Source organism: Fundulus heteroclitus, chromosome 2, assembly GCF_011125445.2.
Source record: "Fundulus heteroclitus isolate FHET01 chromosome 2, MU-UCD_Fhet_4.1, whole genome shotgun sequence".
In the NCBI taxonomy this organism is placed as follows: Eukaryota; Metazoa; Chordata; class Actinopteri; order Cyprinodontiformes; family Fundulidae; genus Fundulus; species Fundulus heteroclitus.
Window position 1 is genome coordinate 6377301 of NC_046362.1, and position 21019 is coordinate 6398319.

Consider the following 21019-nt stretch of genomic DNA (forward strand, 5'->3'; position numbering starts at 1 on the left):
TCAAGACCTCTGTGATTTGGAAATTGTGTGTGTTTTTTTTTAAAATTACGATTATACTGCAAATGCGATTAATTGTCAACCCATTTAAATCAGTGAATAAAAGAAAAAAACAGCTTCTCACTCTATCTTAATAGCTATTTGGGAGTCATGCTAGCAAAAAACCTTCTCTGTCCCAACATCACAAACGTGAACATGTGCTTTGTTAAAACCAACGGGGACCTTTAAGTGGAACTGTGTACTTTGGTAACCTGACTGTCGCCACATGGATGTAGTTCTGCTGAGCTCCACACACTTTAAGGCTTCATCACATCTGTCACTAAATGTGGAATGAACTGCGTGTTATCTTGGCGAAACACACAGAAAATAGTGAAAAAATATATACTTTATTGTAAAATGCAGTTGCAGCATCGCTGGTTATAAAAGTCCTAAATAATTACATGATTTGGGGTAAAATGTCGATATCCAAATAACAGGCTCATGATATCAAATGTCCAATATTCTGGCTTTTCCATAAGAAAAAAAAATAGATCATTTTGAAAGCCAAGCTGTAAGCAGCCTTTTAGAGCAGACGTCTGTGTAAAAGTAAAAAGGCAGGAAGCACACACGCAGCCTCAGCATTGGTCAGCTGTGTTATTGAAGTTTAGGGAGGGCAGGTTGGGTCAGCTGTGATGTCAGAGGTTAAAGGTGAGCTGGACGCTCTCTCCGGGCTCAACGCTGACCAGCTGAGTCTGTCGCTGCGCATCGGGCGAAGCTGGCAGTGATGGCGTACGTTCCAGGTGACACCTCGATGTAAAAATCTTCCCCTGATGCCGAGACAGGGCCCTTGGAAAAGGGATGCAGAAGAGTTTTAGGGTAACGAAACAAATGGACTTAGAGTTCTATCAGCGGATACTTTATCCCAGGCCTGGATCTGTGGCCGTAGCACTCCTGTAACACAGTTTTAAGCCATTTATCACAGTGACAAATCCAACATGACTTCAAGCTTACTTGCTTTTCTAGTTGATTTAAGAGAATCACTGTGTTTTAATTAAGACCGTTATGTCTTACGTGTTTTCTTCCATATGTTGCACGCCTAGCTCCTGGCCGTGTGTGGAACCTGGACATGTGGGTCTTCTCTCCCTCACTGGGCTCAGTGCAGCAGCCAGACTCGTAAAACCTCTGCATTAAAAACAAAGAAAGACAACCTCGTTTTTGTGTGTCCAGCTGAAGTCCCATCTCGCAAAGGAAGTTCAGTTGATGTTAGCTGGATTTTATGTGACGGACCAACACCATACAGTGCATATTCGTGACGTGGAAAGACGAAAGGTGGTTTTGAAATTTGTTTGCGGACAAAAAAAAAAAAAATCTCAAAAAGTGTAAACCTTACCATTGTAGCTCTGGTTGTGGGTTTAGTGTCGTGCTGCTTGATTATAAACCTCTGTCCCAGGTTCATTTATTTTCCAGCGTGAAAGCTTTAATTTTTCGCCATGATTCAATGGTCTACCAATCGACTTTAACCAGGTAACCACGTAGAAGAGTCCCCACAGCATGATGCTGCCAACAACATTTTTCACGTTCAATCCTGATTTTTTTTTTCTTTTTTTGCAGCTATCGGATTTAAGGAGGCTGAATGTAGATGCACACCACACTTTTAATTCGTAAAACATTTTGGGAAACCAGTCACAATTATGCGCCGCACAATGTGAAGCATTGGAATAAAAAAGCGATACTTTTGAAAGGCGTTGTAAGCACCAAAGCGTAAGCGCTCTTCCCTTACCTTGCAGTGATAGCTGGTCTGTGTCATGAACTCTGCAATTGTTGCAAAGGCATCATGAAGCTCATGGGTTGTCTGAGGGAGCGATATAAAATAAAAGCTCGTCTAAGGAAAATACGATCTGATGTGGTGTACAGTGGATGGACAGAACAGAAACAAACTGATTTTTTTTTTTTAAGTGGGATCTTGATAAGAATGTGTTTGCACCTTGGCAGCAACACGAGCATCTTCTGTGGGGGTCTGAGATGTACTGGTGCGTGTCCAGTCTACACTGCGCCTGGAGGCCCGCTCCAGCACCTCCAAGCCCAGCCTGCCTGAGCGCTGCAGGGAGGAATCCAGCCAGGCTTGACTTGCCATGAACAGTTGATTGTTACCTAAAACACCACAGAGATCACAGAGGGTAGGTATCAGGGACCTGTAGGGTCATCTTCATGACACACATCTACCAGATCACATGTTTATTTTTTACTTTTATGGTCACTTTGTTCAAAATAGCAAACAGGCTTAAGTTGGAGGCAACGGGATTGCCAGTCTGACAACGTTTCGACACCTATCCAGGAGTCTTTGTCAGTTCTGGTGGCTCGCACTTGAGCAACCTGCAGTTGGTGCGCTGCGGTTTTTGAGGACATGGAGGCCCATCCTCAGAGGTGCAGATTTTGGACAGGGAGAACAGATGGTTTGAAAGAAGCCATCTTGGTCAAAAGAGAAAAGCCATCACTAAACAGAGGGGGAGGATTGACGTGTCCTTAAAAACAGCAGCATTCCAACTGCAGGTTGCTGAAGTGCGATCCACCAGAACTGACAAAGACTCCTGGATAAGTTTGAAACGTTTTCAGTAAGATCTGAACGAAAGTCCGGCCTCCGATTTAAGCCTGTTTGCTGTTACGATGACCCAGATAACTGAGAATTAGCATTTGGCTCAATATGATCACCGAAGATGTTTGATGATCAACTCTAGCCATGGGTCGGCCACACAAACCAGCTTCCATGCTTTCTAAATGCTCTTGAAACCCTACAGTGGCCTTCTTTGGAGCGGCCTTACAGAATATAATTAAACACCTTTGAATGAAATATTTGAAAAACACATGGAAATAATAAAAGGGAAAACAACGTCACACACCCCCACCCCGAAAGAAAACTTAACAAAAGTGACAACAAGTGTCTTCATATGACGTCAGAGGTATGTACTCAAAGTTAAACTAATAAAACGAGTAACGAGAGCACAGTGAATGAGCTGCAGGTTTTTAAAGGACAAGCCACAGACCTAAAGCAGGCTTAAGTTAATTTAAACTGTCGACTAGCAGCTTTAAGGCAGCTCGCTCATTCCGGTTCAGGGTCCATGCCTACAACAACCAGCCTCCAAGCCGTTCACCTGCACGCGCGGCGGTTTCCCACCGTGTCGTCATGACAACTTTCCTGTCAGCGCGTCACTAATCTTCAGCAGAGAGATTTAAAGAGCTCACGGCCGGCCAGGAAGCACGGCCGGTTCAGCACACTGACCCTCAGAGGGAGCCGAGGCTCGTCGGCGCTACTTACATTTTCCTTAGCTGTCACTTCAGCGCTGTCTTTCTTTTCAAATGAGTTGACAGGAAATGCTGCTGGTTAAACCCCGCCCCTTTCAGGAAGCACACACATGTGGCGTCAGCGCGCCGCCCAGGTCGCAATAATCATGGAAATGTTTTTGAACCCTTAAAGCTAAGGCTCATAAAACAAAGCCTAGTTCCGCCCATTAGGCCGTGTTCACATTTGAACACGTCGTCCTGTATTAGAGCATCTTTGTTATAGAAGTCAACTCATCGTGCTTGTTTCATCCAATTTGCAGCACAGACCTGAAGTCCAAGTATCTTGATGCAGAAAGCTCACTGGCTGTTCCAGCTCTTGCCCGACAGCTGAGTGTGACTGTCGCAGCGAACTGGATTCAACGTAATCGTATCGTGTAGAAGTTTCAGTACAAATATTCAAAGGGCCGTGAGTTTTGAGCAACTTTTAATATTAATTCTAGTTTTAAAATGTATATAATTCTAGGAAACAGATTTAGTTCAATCCGTTTTTTAAAAGGGGATTTATGGTATCAAAACTACCCCCAGGTATAACCAAACATTTCACAGGACAGTCAGCTTTTAAGTTTGTCCCACAGAGGATTTAACAATCACCTCAGAGAAGAAGGAAACTTATAGCAAAGGTTGTTTTGTAGCTCAAGTTCATGCTAGACCTTAATATTTTTTAAGAAACAGAAATCAGACAACAGGTTCCATTTACACATTTTATTTCTCCAAAAACAAGCAGAAAGGAACATTATGCCATCAGCACACAGGCTCCTCCCACTTCCTTGATCTTCTCCTCGGCCTGCCGGCTGAAGAACTTGGCCTTGACGATTACAGGCTGCTTGGGCAGCTTGCCTTTGCCCAGAACTTTGTAATAACCCTGCAAGAGAGAAAACAGTGACAATTTGTTGTTTGTGAACGCTGTACAAAACAAGGCTAACGCATCAAACATTTAATAACTATCAAAGGATCAATCAGAAATGAATAGAAACAAGAAAACTGTAGTTGGGGAATCTCCATCTGTCTCATATGGCTTGACAGACAGTCTTCAGTGTACACACAGGAGGACATTTAAAACAATACTGTCCAAATAATATAGTCAATACCTTTATTAAGTTTAAATTTAACAATGACTATATGCATAGATATCACTTGCCTAAGTAACCACTTTCATGGTTTAATTACACCTTTATAAGTAAAATCTTTTAAAGGACGGCAGATTTAAAGAAGCTTAAAAACTCCAACAAGTTTATTGAAGAAATCTTTACAAGGGCCAAATGATTTTTGGAAAATGTGCAATTTTATGGCATTACTGTTGAAAACTAGGGTGACTATTGGCTAGCCTTAACCAGCATTTCCCACACTTCTCAATCCTGATGTCCGCACAGCTCTCTACGAGCTTTAGCATCACGGTCACTAACATCTGTCTCAGAAGATGGAGAAGACGGCATCGAGGATGAGGGATTCATTCTAACTGGCCAAACATTACTGGCACACAGAGTCTTGAAGACATTACTAGACATGTTTGAACCTGCCAAATGTATCCTAGCAGCAAATTATGACAGTGATGACTATTTCACTATACTGAACAGCTATAATACAAGTTATTTCAGTCAAACATGCAACTCAAAGTTTCTAATTATTTCATCTCCCCTTGGATTTTTTATTAAGTACATATACACAGAAATATACAATTTCATCGTAGCACAAGCTAAAGACCAAACTAACAAACTACGTGGAGACAGTAGTCCACGCCTCAGAGACATGGCTAGATTACTGCAACGTGCTTCATGTTGGCAGCAGTGGGTCTTCCATCACGTCTGCTGATGGTGCCAAACTCTGCAGCACGTCTTTTAACTAGCACACAGGTCTGAGCACAGTTCACCGGCTTTGAGTTGACTTCACCGGCTGCCCGTCCATTCTAGGATCCATTGGAAAAGGACTGATCTGTTTAAGTCTTTAAATGGCCTGTATTCTCTCTACATCGCTAAGCTACAGCACTATGCACCACCTCAGTGAGGAAGCAGGTCTTCTCTGTAGCTGCACAGGAGGCAGGCGTCCTCCCTGGCCATTTTAAATCTCTTCATAACATCCTTTCTCTCTGGCTTTTATTGTGTCATCCAGTGCTGGTTTTATATTTTATGTGCATGTGTTTTCTTATTATCAGCTGCAATGGTATGAAAACACTTTGGCCTCAGTGTTTGTTCTGATGGATGTTGGATAATTTTTTTTGCCAGCCCAGAAAAATCACTATTTGAAATTGCTGCAACACTAAGTTTAAACCAGATGCATGATATTTTGTCATTAGAAGGTTGAATGAAGCAAAATGTGTCTCAACACAAACTGCTCTCGTCTACAGAGAGCTGCAGTTCCAAGTACCACTAGCAACTCGACCCAAAAACACATCTGGAAACTGTTTTATAATAGTTTAATTTAGCATCCTAAAATTGTCTCAAACATTGATGGTGCTCCTTATAATCAGGTGAGCCTTACATATGATTATCGTTGTGCTTACTGGCCGATTTTATGTGGTACAATGCGCTCATAAATCTGTTAAAGTGTGTAAGTATGACTTTGGTTAGCAACAAAGCCGCTCCACTCAATGGATGTTTGGAGCATTACGGTACGCTGAGCTGTCTACAAGACTGCCTGACTGTAATGTCGAAACTAGAAGTGCATTCATGTAAGGCAGCCCTCACCCAGAGTACGCGCTAGCTACAATAAACCTAGTAAGTTAATTCAATATAACATCAAAGTTTATTTCGGCTTCATGTTAGAAACGGGGCAGTATAGTCCAACTACTCTGTCCTCCTGATGGAGACGGATAGCTCTCTCTCTCTCTCTCTCTCTCTCTCTCAGGTAGTATGCGTGTATGCGGAGGGGCAGAGTGATATTACACACTTGAAGAATATTTAATGTGCCTTATAATCCGGTGCACTCTATGGTCCAAAAGTACGGTAACCTCCTGAGATTAATCGAAACATTCTACTTATCGGCCATTTATCCATTGTAAGCTGTGCTCAGAAACACTGACAGAACAATCCCAATCAGCACGGTAAGATGAAGTACTAAGTCACCCTTATGTGGCAAATGCTATTTATCTTTAACCCAAATAAATTCCCCAAAGACCCCCTTTTTCTTTACAAGACCACACGCTCAGCCACTTCTGGGATGAATGAAAACAAAATACGCCCATGGCTCAAATAATATAAAGATCTAACTAAGTGATGCAAAACTTACAGCGCGCACGGCATCGATGACGGGCGCGGGGCCTTCGGGCTTCTTGGCGTAGTTGAGCCTGGTCTGCTCGCTCACCAGCGTCCACAGCTTGTCCAGGTTGATGGTGGGGCAGTAGGACGTGTTCCTTTTCAGGTGGTAATGTCTCATGCCCACCTTTCCAAAGTAGCCCGGGTGGCTGAGGAAAACAGACACAGATTGGACAAGATTCAGACCCGGGTCAGCACACAGCGGCTTCTGTGGGGTCTAGAGCAGGAGTGTCACACTCCAGTCCTGCATCAAACGGCCCAATCAGCTCCTCGGTATGCACTTAAATTCTCTGGGGTCCTGCTATCGAGCTGATTATTTGGACCAGGGCGACACAAAAGTTTCAAAACGGATAAAAATGCCAGTCAATGGTTAAGAGGGTGCTTTACTTACTATTTGTCGAAGTTGATTCTGTGGTGATGCATACCACCAGCATTACCACGACCTCCTGGATGCTTTCTGTGCTTCCCTGCAGAGAGGAACAAGCTGCCGTTAAGGAGAGCTCGGCCCGATCCCGATCTCTAGACCCTTCCCCCCCCCCCCCCCCCCCCCCCCCCCCGCAGCCCCGGTGGATGCTCACCAACGCGACCGTGTCCGTGGCTCACATGTCCTCGGAGCTTCCTGGTCTTGGACTTCTTGGTAGGCTGTCATGAAAAGGTGGATCATGGTTAAAATTACCATCAGATCGCTCTCAGCAAACACCACAGCCTAACTACGAGGCGAACTAGACAAGTTCCTTCAGATGAGAGCCGATCTGAACAGTCTCGATGCATTTCCGCGACTCGTTTAACAAAATAAAATACAGTTCAACTCCTGAACTCAACAGTGTACACACGTATCTGCATGCTGGCTACTATCTAGGAAGCTAACAGCCCACTAGCCGGTGGCTAATTTCTGCTAGTACAAAACCCACGGCTAAAACTGTCCCACGGCATCCAGATTAAGGTTCGATATGTGACTGTCTGTGCTGTCAGAGCGGGTTTAATGTTAGCTGTCGCAGAAAAGGTTGCTAAACGAGTGTTGAGGCCCAGCGAAACCGGGCTAGCACACTGTAAACCGCTCGTAAATCTAAATATTTCCAATAAACTGTGGAAATAACATCCACTGAAGGGAAATAGTAGACAAAGGTTTAGCGGGAGGATGTAAGTTTGGCCTATTTCGAAAGAAGAAACGAGGATGGGAACAGATTTAACGACATTTCTGTTCACAGGGAATACATGGTAGCACCTACCATCTTGGAGGTTAGTTGAAAGAGGAACGGGATTTGGAAATCACGCGGTCTTGTGCGAGACTTGGCTTCTGACAAAGCAGGGGCTCGACAGCCACAGCGACGCCTAACGTTTCACAGCGGAACCTTTTCACAAACGACTGCATGAGGGGCAAAACGTCACGAGATGTTTCAGAAAAAAAGGGCGCTAGTGGAAAGCCGGTAACATGAAAGAACAAATCCCAACTTTGTGCTTTCATGTTACTGTACTGCTTATTTTGGTTACTGGAAAATCATATTACAAAATGAAGAAATTCAGACAAATAAAATATTTGATCTCCCACTTTCGGATTAAAGCTAATGAAGAAAACTTATTTAAAATAAATTGGGAGCTTTTAAAATTTGATACAAGGAAAATATTGAAGCTGAAGGAAAGCTGAAGAGGCTAATATCTTAGAGCATATCTGTATTATTTACAGAAAAAAACCAGAAACTTTATTAGAAGAAGAAAAAACTGAGTTAGCAAGACTCCAAGTTCAATTAGATGATCTATATCGTCAAAAAGCGAAGGGAGCTTTTGTTTGATTGAGATCCAAATGACTAGAAGAAGGAAAACAACATTCTCACTATTTATTTTATCTAGAAAAAACATCACTCTTCCACTAACTCTATTAAAAAATGAAATATAAACGGGTTATCACTCGAGACCATACAGAAATAGCTAATTTCTGTTCAAACTTTAATAAACAACTTTGCAGATCAAACTACTCTCAGGCCTGGGCAGACTCCTTCCTGATTTCACCACACTGATTCCCAAACCTAACAAAGATTAGCTTGCATCTAGATAACTGCTGCCCAATCTGCTTGCCTAATAATGGTTATAAGGTATTTGCTTTAGTTATAGCAAAAAGACTCAAGTTGGTCCTAAACTGCATGGTAGATGAAACACAGTCAGGTTTTATAGCCAAAAGACGACCAACATTATAAGACTAGTGCTAAATATTTTATATTACTCTGAATTAGAGATAATGGAATCATGTTATTTTAAGACCTTTATAAAGCTTTTGACAGTGTTCATATAAACCTTGTATAAAGGCGGTAATAGCTCAGTAAAATTAAATGGTGGAACTTGCCCTAGATTTGCTTTGTCAAGATGTATAAGACCAACCTGACTCTTGTCAGGTTAGTATTAGACGGGGTTCCCTTTTGGCTCCCTACCTCTTTCTACTGGTTGCTGAACTCTTGGCAAATCATATTAAATCCTGTGAAATTCAAGGTATCTCTCTGCTGGGCAATAATCTTATCATTGCTCAACTGGCTGATGATACCACTCTTTTTTTGAAGAATGAAAACCAAATCTCTACTGCTGTGAAGTCAGTAAAAGAGTTCTCTAGAGCAGGGGTTCTCAAACCTTTCAGCCTGAGACCCCCAAATTACCAGTGCCAGAGGCTTTGAACCCATTTTGGCGAGTGGGATATTTGATTTATTTTATTTGTGTGGAAATTATGAGAATGACATTGTTACAAGAATAGTCATATTTTTGTAAGAACTTTTACAAGAAAGTGCAGCCTTCCCCCTGCATTAAAATGAGAAATGTGGAGCATCTTTTGAAACCCCTGCTCTACAGCTTCTGGCTTATGTCTAAATACTAACAAGTGTGATCTTATGGCTATTAAGGAATGCTCTAATAATTCTACTTATAATATACAGGTAAAAAATGAAGGAGATAATTACCAAGGATCAACAAAGACCTTCCTTAAATCTGGATCCTGACATCCTTAAAACTTAACGCAGACTGAACCAGTGGCTTCTGGTTCAGTCACCAAGGTTATTTACTTTATTACCAGAGGCTAATTTAATGCCATCCAGAATAAGTGATTGATTAAGAAATTGATTTTTTCAGGACTCTGGTCCAAAGATTACAACTGTCTTGTCAGAAGTTAAAAGCAGAGAATGTAAGCCCACGGCCCATGCGTGCTAGGCTGACCTGTACGCTGTTCGTCCATCAAGACATGCCAGTAGTTTAAGTAATTGACTGGATTTGTCATGATTTATGGATACATATTGCTGGGTGTCATCAGCGTAACAGTGGAAGTTAATCCCATGCTGTCTTTGGAACTTTGGAATTGTCTTTGTCTTTGGATTTGGAAGCACGCATATAGTAAAGACAATTGACCCAAGGACTGAACCCTGTGGTACTCCACCAGTGACCCTAGATTTTTAAGAAGATTTATTACATATGAGGACTTTCTGTCTGAATTTCATCTTTCAGTTACCCCTCGGGATCATGCAAATTTTTTTCAGGTCCATATAATCAAGTATTTGTATGCTGCTTCAGACACGTCCCAAACCAAACCATCAACAGCTGCAGGCAAAATATGTTTTCTCAACAATTGAAAAAAAATAACAACAAATCAATCAGAGCCTTATTTCAAAAAGATATTGTAACGGTGTCTTATGCTGTTTCATACGGTTCAAAGAATACATCGACTAAAGGAGGCCTGGCTCCTCCCTAATCGATATTTAATAAGTTACAACGTTAAAGAAATGTCATTTAAGCTAGTTCATAATATTTACCCTGCTAATTTATTAAAATGGTAAATGGCCTGTGCTTGCAGGTTCAGGGGACCCCAAAGTGCTTTACACTACATTCAGCCATTCACGCCCACATTCACACACTGGCAGTTATGGCATTTACTGTAGGTACAGTTGACCTCTCTAGCTCCTGCGCCACTGTCGCCCCACAAATGTTTATCCAGAAACGCTTTAAAAGGAATATTGATACTAACTGAAGCTTTTGTTGCAATCGCCCTGTAAGATCAGTCCATCTGTTTTTACATCGCCCCTTTGTCCAATCTTTTTAGCATTAGATTTGTTACTTGACCACAACACAAACTGCTGAAAGTTTTCTTTTATTCTGGAAGGATATACTGTTTGGTTTTATGGAAAGCTGCAAAGATCGACAAAAGAAGCCGGATAAGATCTAGATAATTTATCTGATTATAATGATGGCAAAGTTCTATATACACAATACTCAGTTCCATTGAGTAGCTATTCATCTGCTGTTTTCTCTCTCTTGTTCTATTAAATCAGCATTTGACCTATTTCCCCCCATGGTTGTGCACACTTCAACATCATAATATGTTCCAAAGGTAAAATAAAAGGACTGGCTCATATTTATTTGTGGTGAGGAACGCGAGGAATCCCCTGGATCGTCTGCGCACACCTTGGTTGTAAACGGTGGTTTTCTGCATGAACTAATCAGCTTGATGTGATAGCGCCTCAGTAGTAGCAGCCCCACACAGACAGAGTTAGAGCTGATTTACATAGAGAAAGGTCTGTTATTCAAAGTTTGTGTTAACTTTACAGAGTGTAACTTCTCATTGGTCAGCATAACGCAGGGGGGAGAGGGGCTTGTCCTCCGCAAATCGTTTTCGGCCTCAGACTGCCACATCAGCTGCCGCTGCCCTCATCATAGGAGGCATTCAGCATCATCAGAGCGGTAAGAAGAGGTCTTTAAAATGACTCAGATTCTGGATTTTAGTTTGAAGGTACAATCGTGTCCTCCTGATTTTCTTGCATTCTGCACCAACTTGTTGGAACTAACATTTTATGTAGTTATATAACTGTAGTTTAATAGAAGGAGATACTTAATTAGCATAAAATAGGATGAATGGACTATTTTATGGATGGAGCAATTCATTGCAACGTTAAAAAAAGAAATAAGGACCGCTAAATGTGAGGCGTCAGCGCATATCTGAGAGGCTTTAAAGTAAAACTAGATGGACAGACATGGTTCAGCGTATCTTCAAAACAGATGGCACATCATTCCTGGGCGAGAGTAACTGCTAAGTACGATGAAATGGGAAGGAACATTTTGATTCATGAGAACTTTTATGTCTAATTACGTGAGGATAATGTTTCATTTCAATCTCACAGGTTTGATTGAATGATGCATGAGGATCATTTATAGAAAAAAAAGCCTTCCAGGCCAGCTTTCTCCTGATGCTCATTGGCCACTCTTCAGTATTCCTCTGTCAGAAATCCTGTGAGGGCTACCTGGCTGTGACTGGTTGTTAGTCAAATAATGTGTTTCCTCTTCTGGATTATAGCTCCAATAGAGCTCACTGGAGCATTCAAAAGTTTAGAAATACAGCTCTAACCGCTGTCCTTTGTATGTTTTTTTAAAGGTCCTTCTGTGTTTACAAATCAGTTCGGACTGAGCAGTACTTTTCTAAGCAGAATGTTTTTAAAGGCCGTTAGTATTCAATCAGCTGATACTGATCCACGAAATTCCAGCTGGTTTCACTGCAGTTTTTCTGTCCACTTCAGCTGTATCATCTGAATTTCTCTAAATTCAAAATTGATATAGTAAAACGTTTCCCTTGAAAAAAAAATCAAAGCTTCTGAAAGATGCTGGAGGCAAACACGCACCTGTTGTGACTGTTGCTGAACAGGGCTGAAATCTCAGGAGGCTGAGGCTGATTTAGCCTTTCCACCAATCAGATCGCTCATGTCCCCCCCCCTGATACTGGACACATGGAACAGTTCCATTCCTCTCCTCTCCAGCTCACATTCACTCGTAGACGGGTTCTACTGGATATCTGAAGCTGACATCTTGGGTTTGGACTTATTTTTATTTTTTTGTTCACACTCAGGTGAAGTTTGATTTGATCTATTTGACCAAATTTGATCTATTTCGTTCTGGATGAGTAGACTGCGTAATTAGCTACTTCATAATACGGCACCTTTTGTGGTAATGTCTTTAGCTTGAGTATTTTCTGTGCAAAGCTTTAGGGGAAACCCTCTGAAACGTTAACGGGACTGACTTTCCTGCTGTGTTTTCTGTAGTTTTCTGTTGATCCTGATTTTGCCCTGTGCGCCGTCAAACACCGAGCTCACCGAGGATTTCAAACCTGCGGTTGCTGCCGTGCTTCCTCTCCTGTTTGTTCAACCCCAAGAGGCTCTGGACTCCTGGCGATGGCAGGCCTCACAAAGAGACACCATGGCAACTTTCCCCAGAGGACAGCAGCCTCGTTGCCACTGGGAGATGGATGCAGAGCGCGCCTGGCGCAGGAGGCCCTGACACCAGAGACGGGTCCATATCTGGTAACAGCAGCGGAGGAGTCAGCCACGGCGGTGAAAAATGTAACACTAACGTACACTGACTGAGTGCAAAGGTTTTCGGTGATCAGAGACAGCTAGTCAGTGCCAGATGAGTTAGTCACGCGAAAAGAAAAAGGTGATAACATGTTAACCCAAAGCATATGTTTTTTTTTTCTTTTAAACAGCTCAACATTTCAGGATTGTGCCGCTTGGAAAAGGAGGAAAACTGGTCCAGGAGAGAAAGAATCAGAGCAGCTTCTTCTGGGAAACTGCAAACTCAGGCTGACAAAACTGTCCAAGCTTTACTGAAGAGAATAAGGTAAGGAGCCCCGGGTGCTCTCATAATAAGGACATTCAAAGGAAACCGTTTGAGTTTTAAAAAACATAAGCGCCTATCACTGTGCTCAGATGAGGAGCAAAACATCTCCGTATGTTTCACAATGCAGCTCGTTGGATTTTAATGTGACAGTCCAGCACAACGCAGTGCATCATAGTGAACTGGAACAAACTGTTTGCAAATAAGTGTTTGATCTTTTTTCACCTAGAAACTGAATTTATTTGCACCTTCTTCTTGGCAAAACAGCGTATGGTCAGGCAGACTGAATGGAGAGCATCTGTAAACATCAATTTCCAAGGCTTAGGTCTGAACTTTGACTTGGCTGTTCTAAAAACATGTATATGCTCTGATCTAAACTAACTCACTGCAGCTCCAGCTTTCTGTTGGGGGTTGATGTGCTGCTGCAAAGCTAACCTCCGCCCCGGCCTCAAGTCACTAGCAGCCTCTGACAGGCTGTTTTCAAGTGTTATTTCCTATTTTTCTGAGTTCAGCTCTCAATGAACTAACTTTTCCGTTCCTGCTGAAGTAAAACTTCTCCACAGCATTTTGCAGCCACATAAATGTTCTACCACAGGAGTTGTGGGGCTTTGCATGTCCTCCAGAGTTACCATGGGCCTCTTGGCTGTTTCCTCTGCCCAATGTTCTGCTTGTCCAGTCTTTCACTTTAGATGGACCACCAAGCGTTGTTAGGCTGCGGCAGTTAGGCCATGCTCTTTTTGCATGATAGATCGATCTGTCTGATATGTTACTTTGTGTTTTTGATGCTGTTTTTATTTAGCTAATTTCCTCCAACGAGACTGGGTGACGCCTAAAGGCAAGCGGGTGCTGTGGATTTTATGTAGGGGCAATAGACTCAAGAAGAATGAATACAAATCCGCGGCCCTTGAAAAACATTCTCCTTCCACTTCCCAATTGTGCTCTACTACGTGCGAGTCTATTGCATGAAGTCCAAAGAAATGGCATCAAAATTTGTGGTTTTACCATAACAAAATTAAGAGTTATGAACGTTTTATTAAACAGCTGGTGGAAAAAAACCCCAGCTAAAACATTGCTGAAAAATGTGGGCACCCCACTCTGCACACATCCACTCTCTCCCAATGAAACATAACCCTGACAGGCTTTTGAGGCGAGCCATGGCCGAACAGCGTACAGGTCAGCCTAGCACGCATGGGCCGTGGGCTTACAGGCACTGCTACATACTGGATGCACGCGTCACTGTTGGAGTTTGCACGCTGGATGCAACATCAGATAATCTGAGGGCTAGACAGTGCGGGGGAGCGCCAAGCTGCACCACATGAAGATAGACAGCAGGTGGCAGAGAACTTGTGCGGTCAACACTCTTATTTTCCTTAAGCAGCAGTTTGTGATTAAGCTGTGAAAATATCCACTTGTGTGAAAAGCTGCTGTAATAAAACACAACCGGCTCATGCGTTTGGTTTTAAATGTATTAACTGTCGACATTCTTTGCCAGAATTGACTCTTTTTGTTCTGTTTCTAGAAGTCTTCAAATTCTAGATCCTTTACTTTTTTCCCGTATGTCACATTTTTCTATTATTTATGCTGTATTGCTGATCTTGGGTGGCCTAATTACTTTGTTACTGATCAGCAAAGGCTTTGGCATGCCCAGTATGAGTCTCTAAAAATAACTTTAGACTTTTTTTTATTTGCTGAGCTGATAGAAAGATTCATGCAACCTTGGATTATCCTTCCAGGATTCACCCAGAGGCCCAGAGGATTCTGGGTAAGTCGCCCATTGCTGTTGTGAGCCTGGAGCGCCTGAACTTCCAGTCTGTTTCATCATCATCTCTGCAGCCTGTGGTGTCTCTGGTCCGACTACCTTGCCAAACAGAGGCTGTTTCTCCCAGCATTCGTCTGCAGGTACACCAGCCCAGACTTTTTATAGCTGAAGATACGTGTGAGTCGAAGTGCATTATTCTGTTTACCTGCTGTGTCCTATCATCTGCTGGCAGAATGCGTTCAATACAAGCCAGGAGGACATTTTGGAAGCTGAGGAAGGATCAGCCCATTCTGGAGCAGCAGAGTCAGCCGATGAGCTGACGAGTCCAGCAGAAACCAACTACTGGACTGAACCCTACTGTCCCGAAAGTTCCCCATACGGAGAACCAGAGCAAGACTCAGGCTTTGACTGTGAATCCAACTCAGATCAGCCATACATCCTTCTGGATTCTGGATCTGAGGATGAGAAAAGCGATTCAGAAACCTTTTACCTGGATCCGGACGCACAGCAGGCCGTGGTGATCAAACTGGACCCGGAAGCCGAGGCGAATCAGGAGCTGTGGCTGGAGCTGGAGGATGACCCCGAGGGTAAATGTGAAGCCGATGTTTTTGAAATGGAGCAGAGCGAAGGCCAAAGCCCGGCTCTCTGCTGTTCGGCACAACAGGAGATTGAATCTGGAGCAGGAACTGAACAGATGGAGAGTGAAGATTTTTGTGCTGTTTGCATGAATGGAGGAGATCTGCTCTGCTGTGACCGCTGCCCAAAGGTCTACCATCTGGCCTGCCATATACCTTCTCTCAATGGCTTCCCAATGTAAGTATCGTCTGAACACACCTTGAACTTCAGTCAGCTGTAACAACCGTCAGGACATGATCACAAGATGTTGTCAGGTTGTTCTCAGGGCTTTTTAGTGTGGGATCATATGCCCTGTTTAAAACTGTAGTGTTTTCAGCAAGAACCTAATTGGGCACCAGTTTAACCAGTCAGACAGTTCCATCCCCATGTATGCTGATTGGTCAGTTTATGTACATGTGAATGAGTGATTGGTTTATTTGAATGCATTGTACTTCTTATTTATTGACACCTGATGTGGTGATTTGTGATTACCCTGAAGAAGGCCACAAGCCGAAACACATTGGTCCGTCAGTAAAGTCTGCTCCTGAACCTTCAAGCGTTGCTGAAGTTTTCACTGACCAGTTCATTTATAACCTGACTCATGCCAGACGTATGTTGCTCCGTCTCTAGGCGGAGCGACATGCGTCTGGCTTGAGTCAGGTTAGTTCATTTATGCTCTTCACGCACCTGGAAAGTTGAGGAAGTTGTGCCAGAAACATTTGGATCTAGGTCAGGGCTTTTTACCCAGAGATGTTCGATGTACAGTGCCTTGCAAAAGTAAGAAAACAAAATAATAATAATAAAAAACAGCATACTAAACTGCTCCAGCTCCTTCATTTTGGATGGGATCTTCAATTCAAGCCACAGATTCTCAATTGGATTTATGTCTGGACTTTGACCAGGCCATTCCAAAACATTTGAACATTTCCCCTTAAAGCGCTCGAGTGTTACTTTAGCAGCATGCTTCAGGTCATCGTACTGCTGGAAGGTGAATCATCCCATCCTAGTCTGAGATCACAGGCAGATTGAAAGGTTCTGCTCAAGAACATCCCTGTATTTAGCACCATTCATATTTCCCTCCACCTGGACTGGTTTCCCAGTCCTTGCTGCTGAAAAAACAACAACTCCACAGCATGATGCTGCCAGCACCATGAGTTATGGGATGGGTTTGCGCCAGACATAGGGTTGTCCTTGGTGGCTGAACAGTTACCAGATCAGACCAGAACACCTTCTTCCATAAATTTAGGGAGTTGCCCACATGCCTTTTGTCAAACTCAGTACGTGCGATGGCTTCTTCTTCTTAACACCAAGTAATGACTTTTTTCTAGCCCATCTTCTCAGGCTTATTGTGTTTCCTGTGGACAGATGCTCCAGTCTCAGCTGTGGAGCTCTGCAGCTCCTTCAGGGTTACCTTTGGTCGAAGGTAAAAAGCCAAGAGGTCTGCAGGTGTCCTTCACACCAGGCCTGGTTTAGATGTTCTCTGCAGGTTCTCGGAGAGATCTTCTGAAACAACACCATTATACATAGTAGAGTGTGAGAGTTCATGCACAAAACGTCCAATTGTCTAATTGTTGTGACATGAGGGTAGCAGTGCACTGAGAGCTTGGAGGAGGCTGGTAGCAGCAGCAGCTTTTCAGTGAGGTGTGGCCCCAGGGCCACCTTCATGGTTCCATAATCAGAGCATTTGAAGGTTTATTGTGCATACCTGTTCTCATTCCATGGTTACAATCTAGTCATACCTAATCTGACGGGGAGCTCTTTGATTGGCGAAATTGATTATACTGTAGCTACACAGTATACGGCGGCCAGCCACTGCTCTGGCTGCAGCTAAAAGGATTTCTGTACCAAGCCACATTTAACGGTTTTGGCCATTTTAATGCCATTTTAACATGGCGTGAAGGAGAGGACAGTACACATAAATCTCTGAATCCTAAACCTGAACAAAACAGTTTGGAGTAACTTGAACTAACGTGTAATTTTCATTTTATTTTTCCATGTCTGGGTTTGAAATCAGCAGAGGTGACTGGGTGTGCACGCTGTGTAGAACTGACAAGGACCCTGTGGAGAACACGCAGTCCTGTGAGGGAGTCCGAGTGCCTTACACTCTCTCCGACCAGGACCAGAGGGTGAGTTTAATCAGTCATCTGATTTCGCCACGCAGGTTAAAAGACTGCTGGAATTTAAGGAGAAGTGTAATCAGGCACGGTGACCTCAAATCTGCAGATCCTAGTTGCTCACAATGTCCCCCCTACTGTTTGTGTTTGTTCTTGCAGAGGTGTGAGAAGCTGTCTCTTCTGCTGCACTGTCACCCACTCAGCGTTCCGTTCCACGAACCTGTCAGTCCACTGGTCAGTTTCCCACAACTTTATAACTTTAAAAAACCCCCTCAGCAAGAATGTAACACGCTAAAACTGCACAGGATAAGTGTGACTGCGTACAACAGTAAAATGTGTGATATGTATGCAAAAGTGAAGAATTTGAAACTCTGCAGGGCATTGACAGGACAATGTAACGACAGCACAGTCATGGTCAAACACCACATAACAGAATCCCCACTGATCATATTTGTTAAATAAAACTAAGCCAAAACGAGAGGAATGTGTGAAACCCAAAAGCTACGCCTTACTCTCTACACCCCTCATGCAGCCACGGACTGAACAACTATTGTTTGAGAGGGTTGCTGGGAAAACAGTCTCTTCTTTCTAAAGAACGTATGGCAACAAAACTGAGGTCTGCAAAGGGTTCATCCCAATGAACCACAAGACTTCTGGAAGACTGTCCTTTGGGCAAATGAGACCAAAGTAGAGATGTTTGACCATCACAGTCGGCGTCACGCTTGGACATAACCAAATACATCACATTAAACCATCATACCAACTGTCAAGCGTGGTGGTCGGAGCTGATGATTTGGCCCTTGTTTTGAAGCTGCAGGACCTGCACTCCTTGAATTCATTGAGCCGCCCACAAATTAAAGTATTTTACAGTCAGATGTGGGGCCATCTATCCAACAGCTGAGTCCTGGCCAAAATGGGTTCATGCAATAGGAAAACTGGAGCGTGAGAGAGGTGTTGAAGAAACACATATCGGCAAATCTCAAGGATTTGAATCCACGCTGAAAAAAAATGCTGAGCTAAAAAGTCCTCCTCAATAACGGGCTCACTGCCAAGGGTGGCGTGTCATGGGGGTGGATGGGTGCAGGCATGGGCACTTAATAAAAAGGAATCAGTTAATTGGGCCCATTTAGTTATCTATTGCTTATTTGGATGTCCTCCAGTCAATGGGAGGTACCTGAACACTGAGTTCACTGCTAATGACGACCCTTTTTGGTAATTGGTAATTTGGACAAATTACGTAATTCTGGTTACAGATTCTTTAAAACCCATTTTGTGATTTGTAAAGTGTGGCAATGAGAGTGATGGTGGTTCAAAAGGAGGGCCCATTTACTCATGAAACCGCTCTGTTTCTAAAGGTGCTTCTAAAAGCTACTTTACTGTTAGCTGTATGCAAAGTGTAGTTTCTTTTAAGCATGGCTGTATTTGTTTAAACCCTTTTTAAATGTTCAACTCCAACTTCCCGAAGGCCCGAAACTACTATCAGATCATCAAGAGGCCAATTGATCTGTCCGTCATCCGAAGGAAGCTGGACAAATGCAACACACTCCATTACTTCACTGCCGAGCAGTTTGTTGATGACATCTTGCTGATGTTCAAGAACTGCGCCACTTTCAATTACGTAAGTCTGTAGTTGTAGCTTTCGAGTAGGGGAGGGGGTTCCAGGTTCAGCTACCAGGCGGGTCAGTTTTTCATCGCTGTGAAGTCGATTTGTCCAATTTAAGATCATTTAGAGCAGCAGTGAAAGGAGATTGTGAAAGTCAATCTCCAGGTTCTAACTGTTCCCTCTGTTTGTCCTGGGTAGCCAGATTCGGAGGTGGCCCAGGCCGGCCGAACCCTGGAGGAGTTTTTCCTGAGCAAACTGAAGGAGATCTTCCCAGAGCGGACTTTCCCGTCCGCCAGCCAGGACAGGATGGACAAAGCTCGCAACCGGTGGCTCAGCAGGAAGAGCAGACATGTCTTCAGTGGAAGAAAATTTTACCTATAAACTACATGTCTTCTGTTTTTATTTAGTCTTCTGATGTAAATCAGCAAACTTGTGCGGGTGTTTTTGCGATTTAGGGTTGCTGGGGAATAAAAACACAACTACAGACGGCAGAATATTCACAGAGACCCATATGGTTGGTCTGAAATGACAGATTGGTCTGTTGTTATTTTAATAAAAAATGTACCTAAGTGTCTTTTCTGCTTAACAGGAAGGTCGGTCTATGTTAGAAATACACTATATTTTTCTACTTTGGGAGAGACATCTGTCCTTAGGGCTTTTCAACAAGTTATTTTTTTTTAAACAAACTGTTTGTTTTTTGATGAGGGGGTGCACTTCTCTGTCATCATTCCTCACATTTCCCATCATCAGGAGAGGGACCTGTAAGACAGACACTTGTACTTGGTGTATACAGATCCCTGTCAGTGGTAATAAATGTTATTAGTGAATATACCTTGTATCAAATTAGCTTTGGTTTCCTGCTTTCTGCCATCATTTTTTTTTCCGTTTTTTATTTTAAAGATTGACCAGCTTGTCATTTTAAGGCTTTAATGATTCTATTTATTGATCTAAAATGGGACAGTGTAGCATTAATGAACTAGTAAATGTGCTGGATTTAACCATGGTGTAATGAATTGTATAAGGAGAACCCAAATGTTAGCCGGACACAGAGCTGTAGCTTGAAAAAGGGGTTTATTAACAAAAAGGTCCAGGGGACAAAAGAACTGGCTTCAGGCAACGAAACAAGGCAAACTCCAAAAGCAGACGAGCCGAAAGGTAAACGGGCAAACGGACAGGCAGGCTAAACAAAAACAGACAAGGGAGAAGTACTCTTACCGGGGAACTTGGACATGGGGATAACACGAGACGTCCTGACAACAAACCGAAAACTAAAGCGGGCTTAAATAGATGAACGGAACAGAAGAGCAGGGCGGGACTAATTAACCAAAACAGGTGGAAATAATAAACGGAGCACACAGACTAATAAACCTAAGGTAAAAAGCAAGACAAAGACTGAACAAACACTAGCTGAAATAAAGACTAAAACCGGCTAAGGATAAATCCCATACAAAACAAGAAAGCGGAAATAAAACCTAAGACAGAAAAGTGGCTAAACTGAAAGAAAATAACCTGAACCACAACAGAACGTTACACATGGGCCAGATTTCCTTCTGCAAACCCAGGCATGTTGATGGAACATTGTGAAGGTGGGACTATTACATTGAGATGAAACATAAAAAAAACTAAAACAGGTTCAGATCAATAACACCAGACTCAGTCAAACAACCCAACAAGACAACAACACACAGCTAAACAAAGGATCTAATAAATACAAAGGGGTTAAAAGTGTTCACAGATT

The 21019-nt window shown here is 42.9% G+C and overlaps 3 protein-coding genes across 6 annotated transcripts; 1 reads left to right on the plus strand and 2 right to left on the minus strand.

Annotated features, from left to right (window-relative positions):
* Positions 1 to 362: 362 nt before the first annotated feature.
* On the minus strand, positions 363 to 3283 carry akip1 (A kinase (PRKA) interacting protein 1). The gene is given in 6 exon segments (XM_012862499.3): positions 363 to 746; positions 748 to 822; positions 1048 to 1158; positions 1757 to 1828; positions 1961 to 2127; positions 3126 to 3283. Coding segments are annotated over 6 exon segments (534 nt in total). The 5' UTR covers positions 3160 to 3283; the 3' UTR covers positions 363 to 671.
* Positions 3284 to 4002: 719 nt separating this feature from the next.
* rpl27a (ribosomal protein L27a) lies at positions 4003 to 7866 on the minus strand. Its single transcript, XM_012862500.3, has 5 exons — positions 7793 to 7866; positions 7142 to 7205; positions 6955 to 7030; positions 6538 to 6712; positions 4003 to 4177 (listed from the first exon to the last, which is right to left on the minus strand). Exons 1-5 carry the CDS (start codon positions 7793 to 7795, stop codon positions 4049 to 4051), a joined length of 447 nt encoding a protein of 148 aa, XP_012717954.1. The 5' UTR covers positions 7796 to 7866; the 3' UTR covers positions 4003 to 4048.
* A 4343-nt stretch (positions 7867 to 12209) lies between these two features.
* LOC105926208 (E3 ubiquitin-protein ligase TRIM33) lies at positions 12210 to 20279 on the plus strand. 4 transcript variants are annotated; one of them, XM_036146406.1, is made up of 9 exons: positions 12210 to 12426; positions 12620 to 12916; positions 13060 to 13193; positions 14924 to 15089; positions 15182 to 15762; positions 17582 to 17690; positions 17838 to 17912; positions 19144 to 19296; positions 19484 to 19645. In XM_036146406.1, the coding sequence occupies exons 2-9, from the start codon at positions 12749 to 12751 to the stop codon at positions 19529 to 19531; spliced, it is 1434 nt and encodes a 477-aa protein (XP_036002299.1). In that variant the 5' UTR covers positions 12210 to 12426; positions 12620 to 12748; the 3' UTR covers positions 19532 to 19645. The 4 variants fall into 4 exon arrangements, with proteins under 4 accessions (XP_036002299.1, XP_036002296.1, XP_036002291.1 ...); XM_036146403.1 differs by having other exon boundaries at positions 12211 to 12426; positions 12620 to 12907; positions 19480 to 20279; XM_036146398.1 differs by having other exon boundaries at positions 12212 to 12524; positions 19480 to 20279.
* The last annotated feature ends 740 nt before the right edge of the window (positions 20280 to 21019 follow it).